The 24,811-nt window shown below is 39.0% G+C and overlaps 1 protein-coding gene and 1 long non-coding RNA gene across 5 annotated transcripts in view; one reads left to right on the top strand and one right to left on the bottom strand.

Annotated features, from left to right (window-relative positions):
* Nucleotides 1-8,823: 8,823 nt before the first annotated feature.
* LOC136160808 (uncharacterized) lies at nt 8,824-14,483 on the bottom strand. Its single transcript, XR_010661656.1, has 2 exons — nt 14,324-14,483; nt 8,824-11,108 (listed from the first exon to the last, which is right to left on the bottom strand). It is a non-coding gene; the product is annotated as an uncharacterized lncRNA (long non-coding RNA).
* A 168-nt stretch (nt 14,484-14,651) lies between these two features.
* The window catches only part of NUF2 (NUF2 component of NDC80 kinetochore complex), a 37,489-nt gene continuing 27,329 nt past the window's right edge, over nt 14,652-24,811 (top strand). Inside the window, exons 1-5 of one of the 4 annotated variants that reach the window (XM_065924890.1) lie at nt 14,652-14,780; nt 17,972-18,106; nt 19,541-19,615; nt 20,555-20,631; nt 21,116-21,177. In XM_065924890.1, the coding sequence (XP_065780962.1) occupies nt 17,984-18,106; nt 19,541-19,615; nt 20,555-20,631; nt 21,116-21,177 (337 nt within the window). In that variant the 5' untranslated portion in view covers nt 14,652-14,780; nt 17,972-17,983. The other 3 variants (XM_065924898.1, XM_065924907.1, XM_065924916.1) reach the window with 3 other exon arrangements.

Below are 24,811 nucleotides of genomic sequence, written 5' to 3'. Positions count from 1 at the left end.
TATTTGGGAGCAACTCCTATAAGGGGTAACACTAAAATGGAGGAAAGAGATATGGGATTTTGATATGACTAGGCTACTCAGAGTATAGTTTTCCCACTTTCTAGCCCCTGCTATCTCTCCCTACCACATCTCCTTTCTGAGTCAAAGAGATGTCATCATTGATATAAAAATTGACTCTAGTATATCCTTTATTTTTCCCTAAAATAAAATAGTTTTTTCCAATATAAGTCTAGCATTCTACACTGGCAAAGTGGTAATAGTTGGAGAACTTAATAAAGACTTCTTAGTTTTTATTTACAAAATGAAAATTAGAAAAGTTTGTTTTGTTTTTTTAAGTAGGAAGAATCTATTAAATTATCTAGAATAAGTTCCTATTTTATTGAATAGGAAACTGAAATAATAGAAACAATGTCTTTGCTTCCTGTCCTTGCTTCCTGGAACAGAGTTCTTAAAACCTTTATAATTTAAGGGTTTCCTAAGTGATAAAAGCACTAGGAGCATCTTTTGTTCTCATGTTTGGTCTTTGACCCTAGTTTCTGACACAGAGATCCTAAATTCCTTGAAATTTCCTGGGTTATAGGAGTGTGTCTTTTGTTCTAATGAGGCAGTCTTAGTGGGCTCCTGGATTGCTTCCAAGGGGGCTGGTCCCCAGGAAGAGCAAGCCATGACTAGAAGCTTGGAACTTTTAGTTCCAAACCCCATTCTCTGGTAAGGGAAGAAGGGCTAGAGACTGAGCTAATGATTAATCATGCCTACATGACGAAGCCGTGATAAAAATCCCAACAGTATGGTGTTCAGAGAGCTTCTGGGTTGGTGAGCATATCTAGGAGGGTGAAAAAGTAAACATGAAAGTGAAGTTGCTCAGTCATGTCCAACTCTTTGACACCCTATGGACTGTAGCCCACCAGGCTCCTCCATCCATGGGATTTTCCAGGCAAGGATACTGGAGGGGCTTGCCATTTCCTTCTCCAGGGGATCTTCCCAACCCCAGGATTGAACCTAGATCTCTGGCATTGTAGGCAGATGCTTTACCGTCTGAACCACCAGGGAAGTCCATCTAGGAGGGTGGGACAACTCCCCTCCACAAGGACAGAAACTCATATGCTCAGGACCCTTCTGGATCTCATCTTATGTACCTCTTCGGCTGACTACTCACCTGTATCCTTTATTATATCCTTTATAATAAACTGGTAAACACAAGTAAGAATTTCCCTGAGTCCGGTTTGTCATTCTAGAAAATGATCAAACCTGAGGAGGGGTCACGGAAACCCTGGTTTATAGGTGACTGAAGTACAAGTAACAATGTAGACTTTGTGACTGACATCTGAAATGGGGGCAGTTTTGTGGACTCAGTTCCTTAACCTGTGGGATCTGATGCGAAGTCCAGTGGGCAGTACCAGAACTGAACTGACCTGCGGGATACCCAGTTGGCTGTTGAATAGTGCTTGATGGAAACTGCACTCCCCCTCTGTGGACCCTCTTTCCCCCACGTCTGGTGTCACAAGTATTCTGAATGTGAGTTAAGGAGGACTTCCCCAGACAGAAACCCACACCCACATGTTTTCTAGTCCATTTGGTTACTTGCTGGTAAGAAAAGGAGCAGCAGGAACCCGGGGATTAAGAAAGTCCTATATTCCTGCTCCTTAATGACACGTGGGACGACCTTGGCTTCAACAGCAATAAGAAAAAAAGACGAAAAAAAAAATTTAGTAACATAACTGGTTGCAGTCAAGAGTAATGTCAAATAAATTATCATAAACTATTCTACCCAACAAAGCGCAAAGGAATTTCAGAGGGATGAAAGGAAGTTAAGGAGTATTTACTGACCACTATGGGCCACTATGTTACAATCACTATCTCACTTAATCCTCATCCCAGCAGACTTATTAACCATATTTTCTAGAACAGCTGAGATTTGCAGATGTCAAGAAACTTTCCCCCCAAAATGATGACTAGTGACTGGCAGAACTGGGTCCTGAATCTAGATCTATAATTAGTCCGCTAGGTTAGCAGTTGTTCTCAACTCTATAATGAACTGCATCAGAATGACTTGGGGAAACGACTTTAAGTGCTAAACTTTTTAAACCCAGAGATCCTGATTCTGTGGGTCTGGGGGTGGGGGTCCAAAAATTTGAATTTCAAACAAGTTCACCATCACAAATGATTCTGACTACTGAACTACATTAAAAAAAAAAAAAAAAAAAAACTCTGAGAGTGATTCTTAACCTTTAGTTCAGATCACTTTACCAGAGAACATGCTCTGCCAGACAACTGAATAAAAAGAATCCTCCTCATTTCAGTGTTTACCAACGTGTTCTCAATGTGTTTAATATTTAATGCATTTTAAATTGAGTTGGTACTCAGCTGAAACTTCCTGAATAAATGAGCCATGCAACATGAATTAAAGTAACTAAATCATTAAATTCTTATGTGATGGCAGTGATGCTCTGACTTTTGGATTATCTGAAGCAGTACAAGCAAAAGTGAGGTACTGGCACAGGATGAAAAATTATGTACTTTGACAAATAGGAACATTTAGAAAACAGCCATCTATTATTACAATCACCTTAGGAAAAAAATGATAATTCAACTCAAAAAATAATAATGTAGAAAAGGCATAATGTAATATTAAGCTGATTTTTAAACCAAATAAATCTAGCTTTATGAGAAACTCACTACATTGTCTTATTTTTCTCATTTAAATTGATAAAACTTTATCAGGGATCTAAATAGGTCCATGGGTCAGACTATATTTATAGACCAACTGGAGTTCATTGTTATAGGATGTATAAAGAAGAAATTTTAGGACTTGAGAGTAATTTTAGAACTTTAAGAATATTTGCAGTTTAATTAAGATAATCACATTTGCCTGTATGGAATGACCCAAGAGCTTACAATATGGTATGCTACTATGTGGTACATACTAGAAGAGCAAATAAAAGAGAGATCTGTGTGGACTGGAGCAGGAAGTGAAGGACAGGTGAAAGAAGTGATCGCTGAATTCAATTTGTTTAGAGAGGAAAGAGAACCCTAAATGGAAAAGGAACAAAATACACCAGGGTGAAAATAAGCTACTGAGGGCTGACAGCGATGGGAGCTGGGATTATGGTAAGGAGACCAGTCTGATGAGAACAGAGGGATGTTTTAAAAGACAGTGAAAGACAGAAACAGACTCTCAGACGTAGAGAACAGACTTTTGGTTGCCAAGGGGGAGGTCGGGGCAGAGAAGCGCGGGGCGATGGAATGGAAGTTTGGAGTTAGTAGATGCAAACTATTACATATGGATGGATGGACAACAAGGTCCTACTGTATTGCATAGAGAGCAACGTCTTGGGATAACCCATAAAGGAAAAGAATATAAAAAGGAAAGTGTACATATGAATACACACACACACACACACACACACACACACACACACACACACACACATATATGTATAACTGAGTCTGAGTCATTTTGCTGTACAGTAGAAATTAACACAACTAATAAAACACATGTAGTGGAAGTTTAAGTTGAATAAGAAAAGTGGACTGGATGATGTGAGAGACACACTAGTACTGAAATAATGAGTCTAAACATGGCAGATAAAAGGACATTGTAGTTTCTTACTATGCTATTTTGATATAATAGAAAATTTGACCTTAGGCCCTGGCTCCTGGCCAGCGATGCTAAAACTTTTGTAATTTGCTAACTGATAAAGGTGCTAGGAATATCTTTTGTTCTAATAACTGGTCTTTGACCCTAGTTCCTAACACAGAGCACCTAAACACCTTGGGTAACATGAGCATCTTTTGCTCTGAGGCAATTTATGGTGAGCTCCTGGATAACTTCAGGATGAAGGCTGATCACCAGAAAGACCAAGCCATGAGTAGAAGCTTGGAAACTTCAGCTGCAATCCCCATTCTTTGGAGAGTGGCCAGAGGTGAGAGGCTAGAGACTGAGTGAGTAATCAGTTATGTCTGCAGGATGAAAGTATGGGGTTCAAAGAGCTTCTGGGGTGATGAGCACGTCCACATGCCAGGGAGCACCCCACTCAGTGGAGACAGAGGCTCTTGTGCTTGGGCCCATCCAGACCTCACTGCATGTGTCTCACACCTGGCTACTCCTTTATATCATTTAATATGCAACAAACCAGCAGACTTGCTTCCCCGTTCTGAGTCATTCCAGCAAATTACTGAAGCCTGAGGAGGGAACTGTGGTGACTCCAATTTATAGTCCGTCAGTCAGAAGTACAGATGACAATGTGGGGCTTGCAGCGGGCCGCTGAAGTGGCAGCAGCCTTGTGAGAGAGAGCTCCCCGTTAACTTGTGGGCTGTGGCACTAATGCCAAGCAGACAGTGTCAGGGACAACACTGGTTTTGTGTGTGAGTATTGTAGGGAGGTGGTAAAGGGTGGAAGGTATCTGGGGATACAGTCCTTCCTAGGAGGACCCGGGAACACAACCCGAGGAACATAAGAAGCGGTCTGTTACAAAGATTAACACTGCCCCTACCAGCTATAAGGGTTTGAGATTAGGCAGTACAGTAGAGTAGTTAAAGACAGCTTCCACTGTCAGACTGCATGGGGTCAAAGTTTGGCTCTTTTTCTAGATATATGACTATAACAAACTATTTAAGTTTTCTTAAGTTTTGGGTTTTAAAAAAAAAAAAAAGTTTTGGGTTTTACATCTGAAAAATGGGAATGGAAACTACTTCATGCAGTTGTGAGAATTAATGAGAAAATACACATACCTAGCACCTAGAATATCTTCTATGAATGTGAACTAGTATTATTTAAATACTGTATGCAAAAGGAATATAAATGGAAATTGTCTTAATGGGTTATCCTAGGCATAACATTCAGCTATCAATTTTGAATTTATATGGTCAATTTGTTTATTGGTTGCCTGCTTAACAGTCAGTGAAAACTGAAGGCTACTTTTTTCAAATATTAATGACGAAATTAGATACTCTTACCTGGTACTTATGTAGAAATGTTTTGATAAAACACACAGATACAGCTTTCTTTTTGAGAGAAATAAGATTAGGGGCTATGGCAAGAAGATGTTGAGAACTTAGAAGTGATTTCCTTCTAAGAGTTCATTAAATAAAGTCTGTACTAGAAGATTTACTCTAGATAACAAGTTACTAGCATAAAAGAATCTACTGGAATGAAAATCTACTGGAGTGACAATGTCACTGAAGTGACACTAAATCTCTGACAAAAAAGCTAGTTTTCTCCAGAGTTTTCTGGTACTGTCATTATTGGTTCTATTTTTTAACTTCCTTTTCCAAAATTTGTTATAAATGATAACTTTAACATAAGTGTTCACATTTCCCAACCCTCCTCTCAAAAATCTCTTAAACTTCCTTGAAATACCTGGTAGCACTATCAGTTCAGTTCAGTTGCTCAGTCATGTCCGACTCTTTGCGTTCCCATGAATCGCAGCACGCCAGGCCTCCCTGTCCATCACCAACTCCTGGAGTTTACTCAAACTCATGTCCATCGAATCGGTGATGCCGTCCAGCCATCTCATCTCTGTTGTCTCCTTCTCCTCCTGCCTCCAATCCCTCCCAGCATCAGGGTCTCTTCCAATGAGTCAGCTCTTCGCATCAGGTGGCCAAAGTATTGGAATTTCAGCTTCAGCATCAGTTCTTCCAATGAACACCCAGGACTGATCTCACTATAGGATATCATAATACCAAATTCAGAAATACAGAGTACAAAAGTTGTATTTTATCTCAGGTATATGCTCAGTAGTGTGAAAAAAAAAAAAAGTTGTATTTTAAACAGTCACATTAGACAAATATTTTTATCAATATTCAATCTGTACGGGCTACTGATTTCTGAGGCTCTCTGCTGCTGCTGCTCAGTCATCTCAGTAGTGTCTGACTGTGCGACCTCATGGACCATAGCCCACAAGGATCTGCTGTCCATGGGATTCTCCAGGCAAGAATACTGGAGTGGGTTGCCATGCCCTCCTCCAAGGGATCTTCCCAACCCAGGGATTGAACCAGGAATTCTTATGTCTCCTGCACTGGCAGACCAGTTCTTTAGCACCAGCGCCACCTGGGAAGCCCAAGGTTCTCTATGCTACGTTACAATAATTCAGGATGATGTGAAAGTTGAGGATAGGATACTAGGAGTTTAAAGTAGAATATACCAAATTTTTGCTTCCTTACATCTGGTTTAGAGTTCATCACAAATTAACAAAGGACATATATTTTATGGTTTCAGACTAAAAATTTCATTTGAAACCAAAACGAAGATACTGTTTAAAGTAACTCAAATGTATAGCCCAGTTCCCAGATGTACTAATAAAGATGGACACAGATGAGGAATGAAGTAGATTAACAGATCTGGAATGACTTAAGGCAATACAAAAACAGAGACCTGCTTTGAATTCAAGGCTGTTTGTCTTAAGCCTGAACTCTAAATATGTATCTTAAAGCCAACAAAGTCAGAATCTAACTTTCCCACCTAGAACACTGTGTCCAATGTTCATCATTCTAAATTGTGTGAGGTCAACACTAATACAACAGCGCCACCCAGTGAGTAGGCTGTGGGAACAAACTGCTCCTAGAATTCACCTCTAAGTATCAGTGCATCTGTAGTGCACTTAGAATCCCAACCTTTTAAAAAAAATTATACACTAAAATGCCAACTAACAATCTATAAAAGCATTATTACATATTCATTCATAATTAACTACAGTTAAGATGGAACAACAGACTGGTTCCAAATAGGAAAAGGAGTACGTCAGGGCTGTGTATTGTCACTCTGCTTATTTAACTTATATGCAGAGTACATCATGAGAAACGCTGGGCTGGAAGAAGCACAAGCTAGAATCAAGATGGCTGGGAGAAATATCAATAACCTCAGATATGCAAATGACACCACCCTCATGGCAGAAAGTGAAGAGGAAGTGAAAAGCCTCTTGATGAATGTGAAAGAGGAGAGTGAAAAAGATGGCTTAAAGCTCAACATTCAGAAAACTAAGATCATGGCATTCTGGTCCCATGACTTCATGGGAAATAGATGGGGAAACAATGGAAACAGTGGCTGACTATATTTTTTTGGGCTCCAAAATCACTGCAGATGGTGATTGCAGCCATGAAATTAAAAGACACTTACTCCTTGGAAGGAAAGTTATGACCAACCTAAACAGCATATTAAAAAGCAGAGACATTACTTTACCAACAAAGGTCTGTCTAGTCACGGCTATTTTTCCAGTGGTCATGTATGGATGTGAGTGTTGGACTGTGAAGAAAGCTGAGCACCAAAGAATTGATGCTTTTGAACTATGGTGTTGGAGAAGACTCTTGAGAGTCCCTTGGACTGCAAGGAACTCCAACCAGTCCATCCTAAAGGAGATCAGTCCTGGGTGTTCATTGGAAGGACTGATGCTGAAGCTGAAACTCCAATACTTTGGCCACCTCATGTGAAGAGTTGACTCCTTGGAAAAGACCTTGATGCTGGGAGGTACTGAGGGCAGGAGGAGAAGGGGATGACAGAGGATGAGATGGCTGGATGGCATCACCGACTCGATGGACATGGGTTTGAGTAAACTCCGGGAGTTGGTGATGGACAGGGAGGCCTGGCGTGCTGCAATTCATAGGGTTGCAGAGTCGGACACGACTAAGTGACTGAACTGAACTAAACTGAAGATGTAAAAGGAACATTCCAACACTTGTAAAGAAAGGGTTTTGCATGTTGGACACTACTTGTAATGTTAGCAAACAATAAATGTTAACTGACAGGTCAAAGAGGCACACTGTTTTCTCTCATATGAATTGTTGAGCAGATATAAAAGTACCATACTCCTTTGGTTTAGTAAGTTTTAACTATACCTCAGAATACATAGTTTCAAAGATTTTCTGATGCCCTTAATATAAAGTATGTGCTGATAATTTCACTTTTTTTAAGACATAAATATTATTTATCTAATAATGAACTGAACAATAGCAACAATGACACAATCATCAAATCTGTAGAAAAGTTGATAATGTGATGTGGTCAAAAAACGCTATTAACAGTATGACTTCATATAGCATTAATAGTCTACTTTGTATCAGATCATGGACTTCCCTGGTAGCTCAGACGGTAAAGTGTCTGCCTACAATGTGGGAGACCCGGGTTTGATCCTTGGGTCGGTAAGATCCCCTGGAGAAGGAAATGGCAACCCGCTCCAGTATTCTTACCTGGAAAATCCCATTGACTGAGGATCCTGGTAGGCTACAGTCCATGGGGTCACAAAGAGTCGGACACGACTAAACGACTTCACTTTCACTTTCTGTATCAGATCATAGGTGGAGTATTGTTTCCAGTTTAAAGTTTATACCAATTGAGCATTTCTTTCTCATCATTTTTATTTTTCATAGGAAATATAAGCAAATGAGGGAAAAGGCATGAAGAACCAAAATATATACAATAAAATCTTTTCACTCTGAGCCCCAGTCTCCCTCCTCAGAGACTACTACTATTAATTTCTCCTGTTAGATGTACCGTGTTTAAAAAGGGGTAGTTCAGTTCAACAACGACCAGGTGCCCTGTTTGTGCCAGACACGGTCTAAGGTGCCAGGGAATCAAGTCATTTAGAACCAGCCCTTGTAGCCCAGCCAGGTGCTCTGAGACCACCTGAAGGGGCAGGATGGGGGTGGCGGTGGAGTGGGGTGGAGGGAGGCCCAGGAAGGTGATATGTATATAATTACGGCTGATTCAAGTTGTTGGATAGTAGAAACACAACACTGTAAAGCAATCTTCCTCCAATTGAAAAATAAGCTTAAAAAAAAAAAAAAAGAATCAGCCCTGTGTAGTAGTGGAGACAGACATAAAACAGATCATTTCAATAAAACATAAACCTTTATTTTTTTAAAGTATACAAAGAATATGCCTGAGATTTCTCCCAATTGCATCGTGTCTGTCATTTTCACGTGTATCTCCCACAGGCATCTCGAGCTAGACACATCCAAAACTCAATCATCAGTCACCTCCCCCAGTGACTTCACCTCTACGTTTCCTAAATCAGAAAATGGCGTTCCACTTATCTAGGCTCAAGCCAGAAAACTCTCACTCAGCAATTTATCAAGCATCTACAATGTCTAAGGACTTTCAGGCTGTGAACATATCACAGCAAATAGGGTCTTCACTAAAACTTATTTATGGAACTCTATTTCTCTCACCTCTGGCCTTCCAATCCAGTTGTCAAATCTTGCCAGTTCTACTTCCTGGATCCCTCTGGGATTTATAGTTCCATCCACGCTGGCAATGCCCTAGTATAGGCTGCCATCTTCTTTTCCTTGGATTACTACAATGATGGTCTAACTGGTTTTCCTTCCATTAGTCTTACCACTCCTCAATTCCATTTTCTCACAGTAGTCAGAGTCATCACCTAAAATACAAACCTAATCATGTTGAAACCTTTCAACTTTACTATAATCTTTAGGAAGAAGGTCAAATGCCTTAATATGATCAGCAATACTCTTCATGATCTAAGCCTATTTGCTTCCCCAGCCCTGCATCTAGAATCTCTGTTCCTGGACTATGCTCTCCTCTCCTGTCTGGGCCTTTACAGTTATCTCTATCTTGCCCTCCAGCGTTTAATCTGGCTAATTCCTATCTATTCACAAGCATGGAACCATTCACACTGAACTACATTTTTTTTTTAATTCATATTTCCCTTCCCTATGAGAATATAAGCTTTGTCAGGTCAATTATTAGATTGATTTTTACATTTACTTGTCCATTATTATATTTCCATATCTAGCTCAATGTCTGGCATAAAATAAGAGGCTAAGTATTTTCTGGATAAATCAATCAACACTCAGAAAGTCAGAAGGAAAGTCAACTAGCTCAGTCTGTGGATTAGGGAAAGGCTTTCTAGAAGATATCTGAAAAATAAGTAAAGAAAGTAGGAGTTAGGCAAAGAAAATCAAGACATCCAGACAGTGTCAATAAGAATATGAAAAGTTCTCTAAGTGTAAAACAGAATCATGAAGGGGAAGTGGGTGTGATGGAAGATGATAGTGGAAACATAAACAGTGGTGAGATTATGGAGGTCCTAGGATACAGGCTATGGAGGTAGACTTTATCTTGCAGGTGATGGTGGAGGTGGCAGGGGGCGGGGAAGGGTTGTAGACATTTAAACAGACCAGTAAAATGGTCAGATTTACATTTAAGACTGATCGTTCTGGCTGCTACTGAAAAGACAAATTGGGGGATGTAGGTAAGGGTTGTAAGGCTGGAGGCAACAGTGAGATAGATTGGTAGCTGAAAGAAAAGGAAGGAATAAATTAGAATCTGAATGGCTCATGAGCCCTCCCAAATGGATCTATCTAGTAGGCAAACAAAAGTCTGAGTCTCAAGGAAGAAGTCAGGTATAGCAGCAGTTTTAGGATCCTTAAGCAAATAGCTTGAAACAATGAGCATGGATGGCACTCTGAATGGGAATATTCATCAAAAAGAAAAAAGAAAAAAATCAAGGTTTAAGCGTATACCATTTAAAGGACAGGCAGAGAAAGAGCCCCTAAGAAGCATGAGATAAGTAAAACAAACAGGAGAGAAGCAAAGGGATTCAGGTTTCAAGAAGGATCTGACCAATGGTGTGAAAGGTAACAGAGGTCTAGGAAGAGGCACTGGTCAATAGCACAGGTGGAGTGGGTGCTATTCATTTTCCAAGACCAATAAGAGACAGGCAGATAAATGTGGGGTGGACAGGAAGCTGAGATACATTACATGAGGGCTTGGATTTTCTCAATTAACTAGGTACAAGGTTGCTGGAAATGTCTGTGGCCCCGAGGAAATCTCCATCCTCCAATGAGTGGGTCTTTGATGGTGAGGAGGGCATAAGACCCAATCTTGGTATTTCACCTATTCCTACCACACTAGACCAAGTGAATCAACTTTTCATCCTTACTAACCCACTAAAAAAAAAGCAGAAACAACTTGGAAATTTTGTCACTTAAAAAGAGATTAAAAAAAATTTAACCCAAAGCACTAGCTACCACAGGAACACCACCTGAGTTCAAGATAAAGTCCTAGTTGCAGGCTGTGATGGTCTCACTGAGCACCCCATCTTGTCAGTCTGCTCGGCCTTTACAGGTCTGTCATCTGGGATCTAAAGTGCAACCTACAATAGGAAAAGAACACGAATTAAAAAAAGAACTGGCATTAAAATTGCAGGCACATCTGAATGTGTGTTAAGTGCTTGAAAAATACCTTTTAGACTAGTCACCTTGTAATAAAAAAGAAGTTGAAGCTGAGGAAGGAGGAGGTAGTTATTACTGAAAGTTATAAGACTGGGAACTGACAAATGATAAAGGAGTGTCAAGAATTGGGGTAAGCTGAAGCTGCAGACCCAGAATCTGTTCTATGTCGCTTTGTGTTATTTCCTCCCAAGGGCTCAGCTGGAGATTCTGGGCCTGACTCAGGATTAAGGTTTTGACAGGCAGTGGGGTCTGAGGCAAGGAAACACAGGGCATCTGGATACTGATAAATCATGTGGTCTAGGCTGAGAAGGGAGGTAATGGCAGGAGGGCTGAGAGGGAAGATGAAATATAAGAGCAGATATGGACCATGTGAGGGTATAGAGGTGCAGGGGGAAAAGATGTTAGAGCCATAAAGAGTAGTGGAATCTAATTTTCTGCTGTAGTTAATGTCTTTATGAATGATGACAAAACTCAAGAAAGTCTAGGTTGGGGTTTCTGTATTTCTGATGTCTTACCTTCTACTCCACGATGACCAGTAACAGACAACTATATTTTCAAAAATCAGATCTACCCTTATAATCAAGACAACCTGAATAAACACCTATTAGTTTTTTCTTAACTTTAATTCTAATAAACTATCAATTTGCCATATCTACAGTAAAATTATCCTCCAAATACACAATTATTATCCTATAAATACAGTCATTCTGCTCTTCTTTCACCTCACTTTTCTCTCTCCATATGGTTCATTCTATTTTTGGTTTACAAATAGGTCACCTTTCCTTGTCTGGACTCTTAACAATGGTTGAACACTTAACATTCGCAGGATATTTTACTAGGATAGTGTATAAATAATAATAGTCAAAATAACTGGCAATATTAATACTTATTCTGCCAAATACTTCATAAGAATAAATCTATCTAATCTCCATGACACCCTATAAATCAGATATTATCGCTATTTTAAAGATGCAGAAACCAGTTTAGTTAGGTTAAACAAGCTGCCTGAGTCCACATAGATGGTAAACACTGTGATGAGGGATTTAAAGTCAGTTCTTCTGACTCAAGAGCTAAGCTCTCAGCCATTATGCTATCTATATTCCTTTTCTTTGTTTCTAAGATATGGCCTAGTGGAGTTACGTGCATTCACAAGTAATCAGCTTGATTTGGTAAGTGCCAATGAGAAAGGTCTCTTTTTTTCAGATTCTCAATGTTTTTAAAAAATCTATTTCCTAACTAACTTCTGAGTTTTATTAGATTCTGACTTTTGAGAATTACATCAGTAAATGGACATAGAAAGGGGAAAAGAAAGTCCTAAACTACTGCATATGAAACGTACTTTCACTTCAAATCAGCATAAATTTCTATATTCATAGGTAAAGCCTCCACTCCCCCATACAACAAAGTACCAGAATTTGTGTCTATTGTCAATACAATCTTCTCAGCATTTTTTTTCACTTGATTCAGTCCAGACTTCCCAACCAATACATCCCCCTCACTAATGCTGTACCCTACAGTCAGATGCAAGTTCTACTACATCTCCCAGTGTCCCGATACATAAATGGTTGCCCCCACTCTCCCTGACAACCAGGCCGCCCTATCCTCCCATCTTCTGCTGCAAGGCCCTGGTCTGTGACTAGGAATGAGGTGCCTGCCCCGCAATCCAACTCACTCAGGGGCATGTGTGTTCAGGGAACAGTTCGGTGTTAGAAAGCACCGGCAGTGCTTGGCTCTTGTGGCAGCATGAAAGAAGGGAGGCAGAAGAAAAGACCAGGATTCTACCCTACATGGGAGTAGGAAATAGCAACCCACTCCAGTATTCTTGCCTGGAAAATCCCATGGACAGAGGATCCTGGTGGGCTACAGTCCATAGAGTCACAAAGAGTTGGACACAACTGAAGTGACTTAGCACACACACACGAACTTCTGCACATAGCTTTAAGTCAGTGGCATAATTTCCCTGAATTAATCCCTAAGTTGATGATGGTATCTAGTAGCCCCTTTTCCTTTTTTAATGAATCCTAAAAAAGATATTGTGGATCACAACAAACTGTGGAAAATTCTTTAAGAGATGGGGATACCAGACCACCTGACCTGCCTCCTGAGAAATCTGTATGCAAGTCAGGAAGCAACAGTTAGAACGGGACATGGAACAGTTTGGTTCCAAATTGAGAAAGGAATACGTTAAGGCTGTACATTGTCACTTTGTTTATTTAACTTATATGCAGACTATATCGTGAGAAATGCAGAGCTGGATGAAGCACAATCGGTAATCAAGCTTGCCAGGAGAAATATCATTAATCTCAGATAAGCAGATGACACCACTCTTAGGGCAGAAAGTGTAGAAGAACTAAAGAGCCTCTTGATGAAAGTGAAAGAGAAGAGAGTGAAAAGCTGGCTTAAAACTCAACATTCAAAAAACTAAGATCATGGCATCCAGCCCCATCACTTCATGGCAAATAGATGGGGAAACAATGGAAACAGTGAGAGACTTTACTTTTGGGGGCTCCAAAATCACTGGAGATGGTGACTGCAGCCATTAAATTAAAAGACACTTGCTCCTTGGAAGAAAAGCTATGACCAACCTAGACAGCATATTAAAAAGCAGAGACATTACTTTTCTGACAAAGGTCTGTCTAATCAAAGGTAAGGTTTTTCCAGTAGTCATGTATGGATGTGAGAGTTGAACTAGAAAGAAAGCTGGGCGCCGTGGTGTTGGAGAAGACTCTTGAGAGTCCCTTGGACTACAAGGAGATCCAACCAGTCAATCCTAAAGGAAATCAGTCCTGAAAATTCATTAGAAGGACTGATGGTGAAGCTGAAACTCCAATACTTTGGTCACCTGAGGCGAAGAACTGACTCGCTGGAAAAGACCCTGGTGCTGGGAAAGATTGAAGGCGGGAGGAGAAGATGGCATCACCGACTCAATGGACATGAGTTTGAGCAAGCTCGGGGAGTTAGTGATGGACAGGGAAGCCTGGCATGCTGCATTCCATGGGGTGGCAAAGAGTCAGACACGACTGAGCGACTGAACTGAACTGAAAAAAGATAACACCTGTAAGCATCCAATACAGAACCCGGGAGCTCTGCTCAAAAAGCATCAGCATTATTAACACTCTGAGACTCTATGACTTACCTTGCCCCACTGACAGCCCCACGTCCTCCTTTCCCTGTTACCCTGAGCTTAGCTTAAGTCTCCAGAAACGCTCTACTCACTTTTGCTCTTCACCTCTGAAGCAAAACACGTCCACGGACCTCGGGAACTCCGCGGCCTGCCGGACTGCTAGCCCAAACCGAGGCTCTCCCACTTCCTGTAGAATCCAATTCCGACTGGACGTCAACTCCGCGAAAAATAGTTCCGCCTAGAGCCCAGCGTTCTCTCTCGTGCCTCCAGCGCCGACCGCTCTAAGCATATTGAGCCCAGCCGGTACCCGGCGCGGCCGGAGCGCAGGAAGTGGGCGGGGCGGAACGGGGAGGGACTTCCAGTAGCAGGCGGCTGGTTTGAAAATTGACAACGGTCGGTGTTTGCTGACTTTTGACTTCGCCTGTAGCTGCTCCACGGACTCGCCGCCGTTCTGAGGGCGGCTGCTGCGGTAGGTGAGAGCAGAGAGACACGCGTGGACGGACCGGGAGACAGTGTGTGCTCTCTCGCTCTGGAGCCACGGGCCTGACAGTGTTTTCGTTACACGCGTCGCTGGGGAGAAGGCTGCCCGCCTTTGGGTGGTGCGGGTGAGCTCATCGGTCGTTTTTGTTAGATTTTAGCCCCCAAAACAATCTGAACTCGTTTCCTACGAAACGAATGTCTGTCGTCTAGTACAGCAAAGATTACGCGAGAAGAAACTTGAGGTCCAGCTGGTCAGTTGAAGGTTGTGTTTCTATATTTTTAACAGATTTATTTAGAAGATAATGGGGTTCCAGATGCTGTCATGAATCTCCGTTACTCAAACATCGCTTAACCAAAGTCAAAACCAAAAATCGAAAGGCTAAAATATCATGTTATTGTTGCTGTTCAGTCGCCAGGTCGTGTTCTTTGCGATCCACTGGACCGCAGCTCCTCAACCTGCGGTATGATATTAGAAATATCATGCTTAATCCAAAAGTCAGAGGAAGAGAGCGGTGTATATATAGCGCTTTGCGTGCATGGCACGATCATTTTTCCCTGAATAAGTTCAGGAAACTTTTAATCTTTTGAGGTTGGGACTCTTCTCTTTGTTTAGCATCGGCTCCCTGGGCTTTTGATTTCCACGATCTAGTTTATTTTAGAAAAATGAACCTGCTGTGCGCTGGATTGTGGTGTTGCAGATAATGAGACACCGAGAGGTGATTGGAAGTAAATGGCCTGCTACTTTACATATTAGGTCATTTATATAGTTTATCTCACCAGAGAGCTCAGACTGGATTGGAAGGCCTCTCCACCTCTTGTCTTTTTCTTTCCCTCTCCTCCCTGTCCGGTTCTCCCTCCCACTCTCCACACACTTGTGAAAAATTGGAACTGAAATTGTACTATCAAACAAAGACAGAAGTTAGATAGGAGAGGTGGTTTCAAAAGGAAACATTGGAAGTGTGGGAAACGTCCTGGAGGAGACTAACTTGTAACAGAAAATAGATTAGGTTATTAAATTGTGGAAGTTTTTAAAAGCAGAAACATTTGAATTTGATGTGATGGGTAGGGAAAGTAATTATTTTTGTAAAGATGTTGCCTGATGCATTTCTTGTTCTATGCAGATTAACCTGATAGCAAAGTGCACAAGACTTTAGAAGGGAGAGATGTGTGATAATAATTATGAAGATATTGTATTTTGCACATCTTTCTCTATTGGAATAATCTCTGATCCAGCTATATTAATAGTTTGTTTTGGAAAATTGACTTTTTCTGCAGTCTTTCTTTGGGCAATGATTTTCAAATCTATGACTTAGATGAAAATATAGAATGAATATTTATGTTAAAAGGGACATATAGCATGTGAGGTGTCAGAATCTGGATACAAAAAGATTCTGACTATAGAAGGAAAGTCTGGAATTATGAAATTCAATAATAGGAAATGCAAATTATGAAATACAATAGTATGAAATAGGAATAATGGGAAATTCAGTCATAGGAAATACGAATCCTTAAGGTTCAAATAATCAGTTATGTAAAAAGAGCATAGAGAACTCCTGGCTAGTGGACTACAAAGTCATGTAAGAAGTCATGGAGAAGTGGGCTACGTTGAAAAAGTTCTGGGACTTTGAGTCAAATGCCCATACACAGACACACACACACACACACACACACACACACACACACACACATTTGTCAGTAAGTGTTATAGTAGCGTTAGATGAGCAGTGACTATTGCCAACTGTATTGATATTCCACCATATCAGACCATATCTGGAATATTATGTTCAGTTTGAGCATTACATTTTAAGAAGACACTGATGAAATAGTTGTAGAGGAAAGTGAGCAGAATGATAGTTTCTAAAAGTCATAAATGGAGTGGCTATTCTTAAACTGTACTTTCTTTAGATCAGAGAGGACTAAGCAGAGAGATATGATACTTTCTTCACATTTTTGAAAGTGGAGTCATGTGACCAAGGATTAATAAATTCTGTTTAGTTGCAGTGACAAGAAGTAGGACCAGAATGAGTTATAACAAACACATTTCTGTATAGTATAAGAGTTATCTGATTATTAGATTCATACTAAGGTGGACAAAAAGTTGCCTTGAGACAGTGAATTCTGTGATGTTTCTAATGTTTAAGCAGAACTGGGAAGTTATTTGTCAATCACCTTTCAGGGTGTTTCGCAGCATGCTGGGCCTACTACCCACTAGGTTCCAGTAGCATCCTCAGTCTAGTGCAGGCAACCAAAAGTGTCTCCAAAATTGTGAGAACAACTGCTCTAAGAGGACACCGGTGCGAATATTTCACTATTGAAGGACATTGTAAGGAGTGGTTTTTTGGTTATTTTATTTTTCAAGTTCTCATCTGGTGATTGGAATTCCTGCCAGTTACAGCTATTCATGGGCTTCCCTGGAGGCTCAGATGGTAAAGAATCTACCTACAGTGCAGGTGACCTGTGTTCGATCCCTGGGTCAGGAAGATCCCCGGGAGAAGGGAATGGCAACCCACTCCAGTATTCTTGCCTGGAAAATTCCATGGTCAGTGGAGCCTGGTGGGCTACAATCCATGGTGTCTCAAAGAATGATGATGACATGACTGATGACTTTTACTCACAGCTATTCTATTCTTACTCTGTTTTTTTCTCTCTCGTCCTACTTACATCTTAAACCTTATTAATCATCTCACTGTGTGTCATTAAATAGAATGTCAAATCAGAATATAGTACAGCTTATTATTTATTTACCGTATGTTACTGTTGTTTGTGTATAGATTCTGCTGATAGTGTTACCTATATATTTTACTTTGAGGATTAATCTTCAGGATCTTATTGAACTCAGCCTCCCAAACTTTAAAAAAAAACAAACCAAAAAACATAATTTCTCATCTGTCTGTTCAACCTAAGTCCTCTTTCCCATGAAAAAGAGAACAGTATTAGTTAAATTAGAAAATGACTGTGTTGCTTTAGAATAAAAGCTGTTTTAGAATATGTATGTGTGTGTGTATATATATATTTGTTTTTAATATTATCTTACTTGATGATTTGACAATAGCACTACCATAAATATAGTTCAACCTTAGCTTGTTAATTTTGTGCTTGTATTTGTCAGCTTCCAGGTAGTAAGAACTGCTGGTTGTGCCATGTTTCTGATCTTTGTTTTTAATTCCTTCAAACCAACAGGAGACTCCCAAGATGGAAACTTTGTCTTTTCCTAGATATAATGCAGCTGAAATTGTGGTTCATATTCGAAACAAAATCTTAACAGGAGCTGATGGTAAAAGCCTCTCTAAGAATGATCTTTCTCCAAATCCCAAGGTAAAATGTGGTTCTTTTTGCATGTGGTTAATATACAGGCTACACTAGGTCTGTAATGTGTGGGGAAAGGCATGTATATCACTATTTGATATAGGCTAGTAATTTTAATCCTAAGAAGATCTCTCAACTAGAGTTATTTTAAAATAACACTGCTTTTATGTGGGGCAGCTTCTGCATTCCTATTAGGAATTCAAGTCTTTAAGGCGGTTGTTGTCTTCCAAAAAAAGCTTCTAAACCATAGATGTATTACAGTACATTAAACTTTATTATTGGAGTAGTGGTCTGAGGGTATCATTTATTGGTAAAGCTTGAAGGAACTTACTCCAGGTGGTTTCCAATCACAAAAAGTACTTAGAAACAATCTTCTTGGGAAGCTTGCAGATTAATTTTCTTGCATTATGCCCCAACAGGGAATTGACTTGTTTTGACACATAGTGTTTTTTATGTCTTTAGTTGTTAAATGCAGAAATGAACTAGTCATATGTCACAGAAAGTCCAAAGTCTCCTTCCATTTTCCTGTGTTCATCTTGAAGTGATAACGTAATAAAACCTGGTTTAATGATGCAGAACTTAAACTTGATCTTGATGACTCTTTAATTCTTTAAAATGGAAGGAATAATCTCAGAGTAAACACTCTTGTTTCTCATATGGATGAGAAAAGGTTCTATAGGCCAGCGTTTGGAAACTGCTGATTTAGAAGATAAAAGTTAAAAATCCCATACTATCCTATTAAATGTATACCTCCTGGATCATAATAGTCCCTTTAACAGCTAAGGCATCTTAACATCTGAGGCATCAAACAAGGTTTCCCATGTTCTTCTTTAAAAAAAAAAATGCCCTCATTATTTTTGTCGTATGTTTGATGACATGTTTTGAAAGACTAACCTATTCTTCATTTCCCTAAATGTGGATAGATTGCTTGGATTGTGTTTGAATATTCTTGTTATCATTCTGTGTATAAAGCCTAAACAACTGATCTTATTGACCAGTACCTATGACTTAGCACATATGAGCAAACTGGTGAGTATATAAGGTGTTTTAAAATATGGAGAAATTAAGGATGAGATGTATGGAGAGAGTAACATGGAAACTTACAATACCGTATATAAAACAGATCGCCAGTGGGAATTTGCTGAATGTCTCAGGGAACTCAGACAGGAGCTCTGTGACAACCTAGAGGGGTGGGGTTGGGAGGGAGGCTGAGCAGGGAGGGCACACAGGTGTACCTATGGCTGATTCTTGTTGATGTTTGACAGAAAACAGCAAAATTCTATAAAGCAGTTATCCTTCAATTAAAAAATAAAGTGGCAAAAGAAATATCTCAAGGGAAACGGCGTAATGTTGTTACTCTTCTTTTTATCCATTAACTACAATATTGGACAGTAATGGTGATAGTGGTACAACAGAGTAGTAAAACTTATTTTTCTGTTATAGCCTGAAGTCTTGCATATGATCTACATGAGAGCTTTACAGATTGTATATGGAATTCGACTGGAGCATTTTTACATGGTGGGTATAAGATGAAGCAAAATTATGTTCTTTTGCTGCATTTCTCCTGCCCACATTGATATTGGTTTTCAGGATAGGAAGTTCTTGACTTTATTTTTAGCAAAATCAAAGGCTTATTTAAAGTTAATGTCATTTACAAAGGAATCTTAGGTGTAGTAATGATTTATATTGATAGCTTTACTAAGATGAAAACTATTAGTGAAGACCTAAATGACACAAGTTATTGATTCTCTGCAGTTATTCACAGATTTTCAGGCTTGTCTTCAGAGACTACAATAAGCAATAGCAAAGTCTTCACAGATACTGTTCTCTTCTCAGGAAGGACTTCCAAATTAGAATAAGAGATATGCACTGAGATTGGAAACAGTTGAAATAAAGTAGTTGAACTTTTAGCAAATTAGGTATTTCTAATAGGAAAATTATTTTTCTTAATCTTTTTTTGCTGTTATTGTTAAATCATCAGGGCATCAACTGAAGATGTACAAAAATGCAGTATCTGTAGAATCTCAATATATATTGTTTGAAAATCAAAGAGTTTGTCATTTATTTGCTATAAAGTCTTGTTAAGGCTTAGTTTCTTTATCTATAAAATAAGGTTAGTACTCTGTCCTACTGTTGTTATAAAAATTAAGAAGGAATATATGTTAAGAATATATTTATATAATTTAGCAGAGTATGTGATATTTAGCAAATGCTAATCATTGCCCGTTTATTTTTTCATTCATTTAAAAAGTCTTTATTGAGCACTCACTTATGAACTGAGCATTTTTAATGTTAATGACACGTCTAGTTTTGTGCCAGGATCTGCACTGTTTGTTTAATGATAGTAAGTTAATATATATTGATTTTAATCTATGATTAAACTTTCTTGAGGTTGAAAATTTTTCTCGTTTTGTCTAATCAATTTGTAATTTGGATTTTGTGATTTATTACGTTTAGATGCCAGTGAACTCTGAAGTCATGTATCCACACATAATGGAAGGCTTCTTACCAGTCAGCAATTTGTTTATTCATTTGTAAGTAAAAAGTCATTATTTTCTTAGTCCACATTTGTATTTACATTACATTTGGCTTTCTTAAAGACATGATTTTCTTTGGAAAGGAATTTCTACCATTTTTCACTCCACTCCCTCCCATAAATATTCAAAATTGTGCTTATCTAGCAAATACAGCTAACTACCTCCTTCAGTTGATGTATTAAGATACTGTGAGTCTAAAATTGTTACAGTTTTGCATCTTAGAGAGTCCTGGTACCTCCAAGATTGTGTGTTATTAGAATCTATAACTATACCTTGGTATTACATGAATACTTGTGTAATATACAGAAAAAGTAGATTTCAGTGGTATATGATTATGTATTGTAGTAGACTTCTGACTCAGTCCTTTGACACTGAGAAATATATCCAGAAATCTTTTTGATAAAAGGATGTTTATCCTCTTTGACTTAGAATGTAATTCAGAAGATGCTTTTCAATATGCTTGTTCCACTTTATCTTCAAGGGACTCATTTCTGCCCATCTGTCGGGTGAATGACTTTGAGATTGCTGATATTCTATATCCAAGTAAGTGAAAATTAAAACAATTTTTAATGTTTGGCCTTAATCTAACATTTTACCTTTTTATCAATAATGTGAAAAAAGAAAAGACTTAAGGGAACTTGGATTTAGAAAGTGTGTCTTGATTCTCAAGGATGAATTTTTTAATATCCCATTATTGGAAAATTTTCCTTTGTAAAGTCACAGAAAAGCTGTTTTTTTGATTAGTTTTTCTTAACTCCTTACATTTGAAAACGTTCTGTAAATTTGAGATTATGAATACAAACAATATGCAAGCTGTGATGTTGTATAACGAATTAATCATACCAGTTTTATCAAATATCATAATTACTTTTTACCATGAAGAAAACACCTTTTAACACTGATAATCATGATAGTCATGATACTGTTTTAAAATGTAAAGTTGTCCTAATTTTGTGTCCCTTAATTTATTTGATTCTTTGGTATTTATAAATCAAGTTATTTTATGTTTCAAGGTATTAGGTGTACTATATAAAAATTTATTTTTTATCCCATTTTGGATCTCCTACTTTTTTTGTTGTTTATTGGCATGTAAATTATACAAAATAAAAAATTCACTAATTTTAAGTGCATAGCTGAATAAATCTTAGGAAATGTATATAGTAATATAACCAGTACCACAGTCATGAGCCCTCACAGTTCCCTTATATCCATTTGCAGGTCAGGTTTCTTTGGTCATGCATTTAGTCTGCAAGCACTAATCTACTTTTTATCACTATATTTTGATTTTTCAGAACCTCATGTAGTTGAAATCATATAGTCTATAGTCTTTTGTGTCTGGCTTCTTTAACTTAGCATAAGGCTTTTGAGATTTGTCCACGTTATTGTATTTATTAGTACTTTGTCCTTTTATTTTAGAGTAGCAGTCTATCATAAGTATACAGTTTATTTATCCATTGTCCAGTTGGTAAGACATTTGAATTGCTTCCAGTTTTGGCCATTGGGTATAAAGTTGCTGTGAACATTAGGGAACAAATCTTCGTATGCACATATTTTCATTTCTGTGGATAAAGGTTGCTGTTCAGTTGCTCAGTCTTGTCTGACTCTTTGCGACCCCACGGACTGCAGCACACTGGGCTTCCCTGTCCTTCACCATCTCCCAGAGTTTACTCAAACTCAGGTCCATCGAGTCAGTGATGCCATCTAACCATTTCATCCTTTGTTGTACCCTTCTCCTCCGACCTTCCAGTCTTTTCTAGCATCAGGGTCTTTTCAAATGAGTCAGCTCTTTGCATCAGCTGGCCAAAGCATTGGAGTTTCAGCTTCAGCATCAGTCCTTCCAATGAATATTCAGGACTGATCTCCTTTAGGATAGACTGGTTGAATCTCCTTGCAGTCCAAGGGACTCTCAAGAGTCTTCTCCAACACCACAGTTCAAAAGCATCAATTCTTGGGTGCTCAGCTTTCTTTATAGTCCAACTCTCACATCCATACATGACTACTGGAAAAACCATAGCCTTGACTAGACAGACCTTTATTGGCAAAAAAATGTCGCTGCTTTTTAACATGCTATCTAGGTTGGTCATAACTTTTCTTCCAAGGAGCAAGCATCTTTTAGTTTCATGGCTGCAATCACCATCTGCAGTGATTTTGGAGCCCCCCAAAATAAAGTCTACCATTGTTTCCACTGTTTCCCCATCTATTTGCCATGAAGTGATAGGACCAGATGGCATGATCTTAGTTTTCTGAATGCTGAGGTTTAAGTCAACTTTTTCACTCTCTTCTTTCACTTTCGTCAAGAGGCTCTTTAGTTCTTCTTTGCTTTCTACCATAAGGGTGGTGTCATCTGCATATCTGAGGTTATTGGTGTTTCTCTCAGCAGTCTTGATTCCAGCTTGTGCTTCATCCAGTCCAGCATTTCTCATGATGTACTCTGCATATACGTTAAATAAGCAGGGTGACAATATGCAGCCTTGACATACTCCTTTCTCTATTGGAACCAGTCTGTTGTTCCATTTCCGGTTCTAACTATTGCTTCCGGACCTGCATACACATTTGTCAAGAAGCAGTTCAGGTGGTCTGGTATTCCCATCTCTTTAAGAATTTTCCACAGTTTGTAGGGATGCACACAGTCAAATAATTTGTTATAGTCACTAAAGCAGAAACAGATGTTTTTCTGGAACTCTGTTGCTTTTTGGATGATCCAGCAGATGTTGACAATTTGATCTGTGGTTCCTCTGCCTTTTCTAAAACCAACTTGAACATCTGGAAGTTCACGGTTCACATACTGTTGAAACCTGGCTTGGAGATAATTTTGAGCATTACTTTACTAGCGTGTGAGATGAGTGCAATTGTGCAGTAGTTTGAGCATTCTTTGGCATTGCCTTTCTTTGGGATTAGAATGAAAACTGACCTTTTCCAGTCCTGTGGCCACTGCTGAGTTTTCCAAATTTGCTGGCATATTGAGTGCGGCACTTTCACAGCATCATCATTTAGGACTTGAAATAGCTCAACTGGAATTCCATCACCTCCACTAGCTTTGTTCATAGTGATGCTTCCTAAGGTCCACTTGACTTTGCATTCCAGGATGTCTGGCTCTAGGTGAGTGATCATTCCATCATGATTATCTGGGTTGTGAAGATCTTTTTTGTAGAGTTCTTCTGTGTATTCTTGCCACCTCTTCTTAATATCTTCTGCTTCTGTTAGGTCCATACCATTTCTGTCTTTTATTGAGCCCATCTTTGATGAAATGTTCCCTTGGTACCTCTAATTTTCTTGAAGAGATCTCTAATCTTTTCCAGTCTATTGTTTTCCTCTATTTCTTTGCATTGATCACTGAGGAAGGCTTACTTATCTCTCCTTGCTATTCTTTGGAACTCTGCATTCAGATGGGATAAGTGCTAAAAGTGGAAATGCTGGTTTACATAATAAGCACATGCTTAACCTTTTTAAGAAACTGCTGAACTGTTCTTCTAAGTGGCTGTATCGTAAAGCTCTAGTGAATTTCGTTGGCAGTATGTGATAGTTTCAGTTCCTCTACATCCTCCTCGTGCTTGATACTGCAGGTTTTTAATTGGACATGCTAACGGCTGTCTCTGGGCACAGTAGTGTAGAACCCACCTGCTAATGCAGGAGACACAAGAGGTGTGGGTTTGATCCTGGGTTGGGGAAGATCATGTGGAGTAGGAAATGACAACCCACTCCAGTATTCTTGCCTGGAAAATTCCGTGGACAAAGAAGCATGGTGGGCTACAGTACATGGATCACAAAAAGTGGGACATGACTGAGCCCACGTGCACGCAAAGACTGCCCAGTTATGTTTCATGGTCTCAGTTCACATCTCCTTCATGGCTAGATAATAATGAGTAAATTTTCACATGCTTATTTGCTATCCATATATCTTTGGTGAAGTATCTATTTGAATCCTTTAGCTACTTTTAAAAAATTGAATTGTTTGTCTTATGATTGAGTTGGAAGGTTTCTTCAGATATTTTGGAAACAAGTAGTTTATCAGATATGTGTTATACAAATTTTTCCCTTGGTCTGTTACTTGCTTTTTCAGTTTCATAACCATGTCTTTTCTAAAGCAAAATGTATTTGAGTTTTGAATATTCTAATAATTTGAATATTCTAATTGATATTTGAATTGATTTTTCTTTTGTCATTCATAAAACTGTTT

Source organism: Muntiacus reevesi, chromosome 1 (genome assembly GCF_963930625.1).
Source record: "Muntiacus reevesi chromosome 1, mMunRee1.1, whole genome shotgun sequence".
NCBI classification, from domain to species: Eukaryota; Metazoa; Chordata; class Mammalia; order Artiodactyla; family Cervidae; genus Muntiacus; species Muntiacus reevesi.
This window is presented reverse-complemented; position numbering and strand designations above follow the sequence as displayed.